Below are 3,390 nucleotides of genomic sequence, written 5' to 3' on the forward strand. Positions count from 1 at the left end.
CAAACAGACCCCGCCCACACAGACCCCGCCCACACCCTCCACCCCCCCATGCATTCCCCCACCCTTGATCCCCCCTCATCCCACCCCCACCTTCCCCACACACACAAGGGGAGGGGAGGGGTGGGATGAGGGGGGATCAGGGGTGGGGGAACGCACCCTCCCCTCTAACCTTTATTATTTTCTTGTAATTAATAATTAAATAATTCTGGACAAAGCATATATATATAAATAATATTTTAAACAAAATCTTTATATTTTTAAGACATTTTTCTTGAGGTATTACACATTTAACTTCTTCCCAGCAAAAATCATCAATCTCTTCCAAACATAAGTCAAAAGTAGTTTCAACAGCAGCAGATATCTTCACGTTTGGAATCTCTTTCTGTCAAAGGCAAGAGGGGTAAAACAAGGAGAGAAATAAATGAATGATATACCCTGAATCACCTCCCACAATGCGCAGGGATATGGTGTACCTATTCGAAACGGTGTACCCACACATTGACACACACATGCTTACCTCCACAAAATCAAGCTTAGCGTTCAGATCGTCGAGATGAAAATTAAGGATATCACAGGATGACAGGAAATAACCATTCCTATGGAGTCCAAAATCGTCCCACTCCAAGCTTTGGTCTTCGAGGCTGCAAACAAAATAAGGAGAAATTACTATGCTGAAGTAAGCTTGACAAAACATCACACACACGCACACATACACACACACATACACACACATACACACACATACACACACATACACATTCACAGATACATACACACATACACACACACATTCACACACACACACATACACACACACACATTCACACACATACACACACATACACATACACATTCACAGATACATACACACACACACATACACACACGAACACACACATACACATACACATTCACAGATACATACACACACACACATTCACACACATACACACACATACACATACACATTCACAGATACATACACACACACATACACACACGAACACACACATACACATACACATTCACAGATACATACACACACACACATACACACACGAACACACACACATATATACACACACACACACACACATATACACACACACTAAGGCAGCGTCGTTTAACACAAATGTATTATATTTCGTATCTTACCTTGCATATGAATCTTCCAAGAACGGTGAAACAGGCAGGTTGTTCAAGTTCATTTCGTTTTGCAACTCTTGAGATTCTGCAGTATTTTCATTCCAACCAGTTTGAAGTTCTGCCAGGATATTCGCATTGCTGTAAAGATAAAGGAATATTAAGTCATTTGTTGTATAATTAATCCCATACAAAGCTTTAAACACTTTAATTTTAAATGAAACTTACCCTGGTGAGTATTCTTCTTCTTTATCAGAGTCAAGGTTGGAGTAGTAAGACATGTCGATCCCCAATGATCAAAATTGAATTGAACACGTTCTTTTATAATGAACAAAATGTATTTTCTTGAAATGACGACATGCAGTCATTTCGGGGAAGCCCTGAGCGTGTGTGAATAACAGGAAACATGAACAATGAAAACTTTCTGGGAAGTTATCCAAGTCATTGAAACAACGTCATTTCTCAAAAGCGAAGAATTAATTTAAAAAAGGTTTGAGTATGGTGATGGAAGTTGGAGGAGAATTAAATTATTTCCCATGCATAAACAAATATTTGTAGGGTCGTTGTTTGAGTGGGTCAAAGATGATTCACCAGATGATATTAAGAGTAAAAGGTTAAAAGGTCCATAAGGTCAGAAGGATCACAGGTTCACACAGAAGGACCATTGTTTAAGTGGTCTAATGAATAAGGATAACATGTCAAAAGGTTAGAAGGTTCGTAAAGAACAGGGTGAGAGAAATAGAGGTGTTTAGGGTCAATGAGGGAGGGAAATAATTAATATGGAAGTGAATGGGTCAATGTTTGAGTGGGTCAAAGATTAATCTGCCAGATGATATGTAGAAGAAGGATGATAGGTCTATAAGAGAAAACAAATATTTGTAGTGTTTGAGTGGTCTAATGAACAACATTAAGGATAGGTACTACAGACAAAAGGTTCATAAAGATGAGGGTGGGAGAAATAGAGGTGTTTTGGGACAATGAGGGAGGGGAAAATTTAACATGTAAGTGAATGAGGATTTGCGGTGTCCCAGAACCAACATTATTACACTACTGACAGTACTGTGTTAAACTTCTGTACTTTTCCAGAAATAGCTCTTTATTTTGCACATTAGCCAAAAAAAATTTCAACAAAAACAAAAGCTAAATTATGACTGGGATTACAGACAGTAAAATTACAGTTCAGTACTTCGTGTAACCCCCACGAGCATTCAGGAGAGCACGTACACGTCAAGGCATGCTGTTCACGAGATTTGCCAAGGTTTGGACAGGAATCGCTTGCCAAGCAGTGAAAATAGTCTGCTGCAATTCACGCACAGAGGTAGGCTGCTGGTCCAAGTTGTCGATTTGACGCGTTAATTCTGCCCACAAGTTCTCTATCGGATTCATATCCGGGGACATGGCAGGCCACTCCATATGCTATACACCACGGTCAGCAGGAAAGTGTTGGATCATGCGAGCACGATGAGGCCGTGCATTGTCATCGTGGAAGACAAAGTTTCCTCGAAAGGCTGCACGAGCAAATGGAAGCAATGTTTCTTGCAGAATGACCCTGTACTTGAACTGGTTCAGGTTTCCATTCAGAACAACCAGGTCAGTTTTTCCCCCTGCATGAAAAGCAGCCCAAACGGTCACCCCACCACCTCCAGCTTGGACTCTTGGCACTATATAATCTTCGTTGTGGGCTTCATGCACTTGTCTGCGCACTCGGACGTGGCCATCTTGACGATAGACCAGAAATCTAGAAATGAATGAATGATGAATGAATGAATGAATGAATGATGAATGAATGAATGAATGAATGAATGGGTTACGGTTAATTTTAATTTTAACCGTAACCCATTCATTCATTCATTCATTCATCATTCATTCATTCATTCATTCTACCTTTATATGTCATTTATATAAATATATAAATATATTATATGAATATAAATGGGATATTAATATATGCTTGTGTGTTTATGTATGTATATCTCTATATTTGTATATGCACGTGCACCCTAACTGTAACGCAAACGGTCACTTCCGTTGAACTTGGGGCTGGTGAGTGAACTTTGGCGTGGCTCTTCCTTCTGTATGCATTTTCTACACACATCACACATCTCACACACATATCACAATACATACTTGACTGATATACATGCTTGCTGTTTTTGTAGACTCAGAGGGAGACCTTTGTTGGTCGAAAGCTTGTCGACAATTAAAGATCGACGTCCTGAAGCTACGTCCGCGTCTTATTTAATCTAA

The 3,390-nt window shown here is 39.7% G+C and overlaps 1 protein-coding gene across 1 annotated transcript; it reads right to left on the minus strand.

Moving 5' to 3' along the window:
- Positions 1-344: 344 nt before the first annotated feature.
- Positions 345-1,882, minus strand: LOC144889714 (uncharacterized). Its single transcript, XM_078770898.1, has 3 exons — positions 1,372-1,882; positions 1,156-1,284; positions 345-641 (listed from the first exon to the last, which is right to left on the minus strand). The coding sequence occupies exons 1-3, from the start codon at positions 1,422-1,424 to the stop codon at positions 386-388; spliced, it is 438 nt and encodes a 145-aa protein (XP_078627024.1). The 5' UTR covers positions 1,425-1,882; the 3' UTR covers positions 345-385.
- Between the last annotated feature and the right edge of the window lie 1,508 nt (positions 1,883-3,390).

The sequence above is a fragment of the Myxine glutinosa genome, chromosome 1 (genome assembly GCF_964187855.1).
Source record: "Myxine glutinosa chromosome 1, kmMyxGlut1.1, whole genome shotgun sequence".
Taxonomy (NCBI): Eukaryota; Metazoa; Chordata; class Myxini; order Myxiniformes; family Myxinidae; genus Myxine; species Myxine glutinosa.

What these genes read in the sequence shown, in the direction of transcription:
- LOC144889714 (XM_078770898.1), bottom strand. Translation starts at nt 1,424, where the DNA reads ATGTCTTACTACTCCAACCTTGACTCTGATAAAGAAGAAGAATACTCA. An exon ending in GAAGAAGAATACTCACCAGG is followed by an intron (nt 1,285 to 1,371) that starts GTAAGTTTCATT and finishes TTATCTTTACAG; the next exon opens with CAATGCGAATATCCTGGCAG. An exon ending in TTGGAAGATTCATATGCAAG is followed by an intron (nt 642 to 1,155) that starts GTAAGATACGAA and finishes TTTTGTTTGCAG; the next exon opens with CCTCGAAGACCAAAGCTTGG.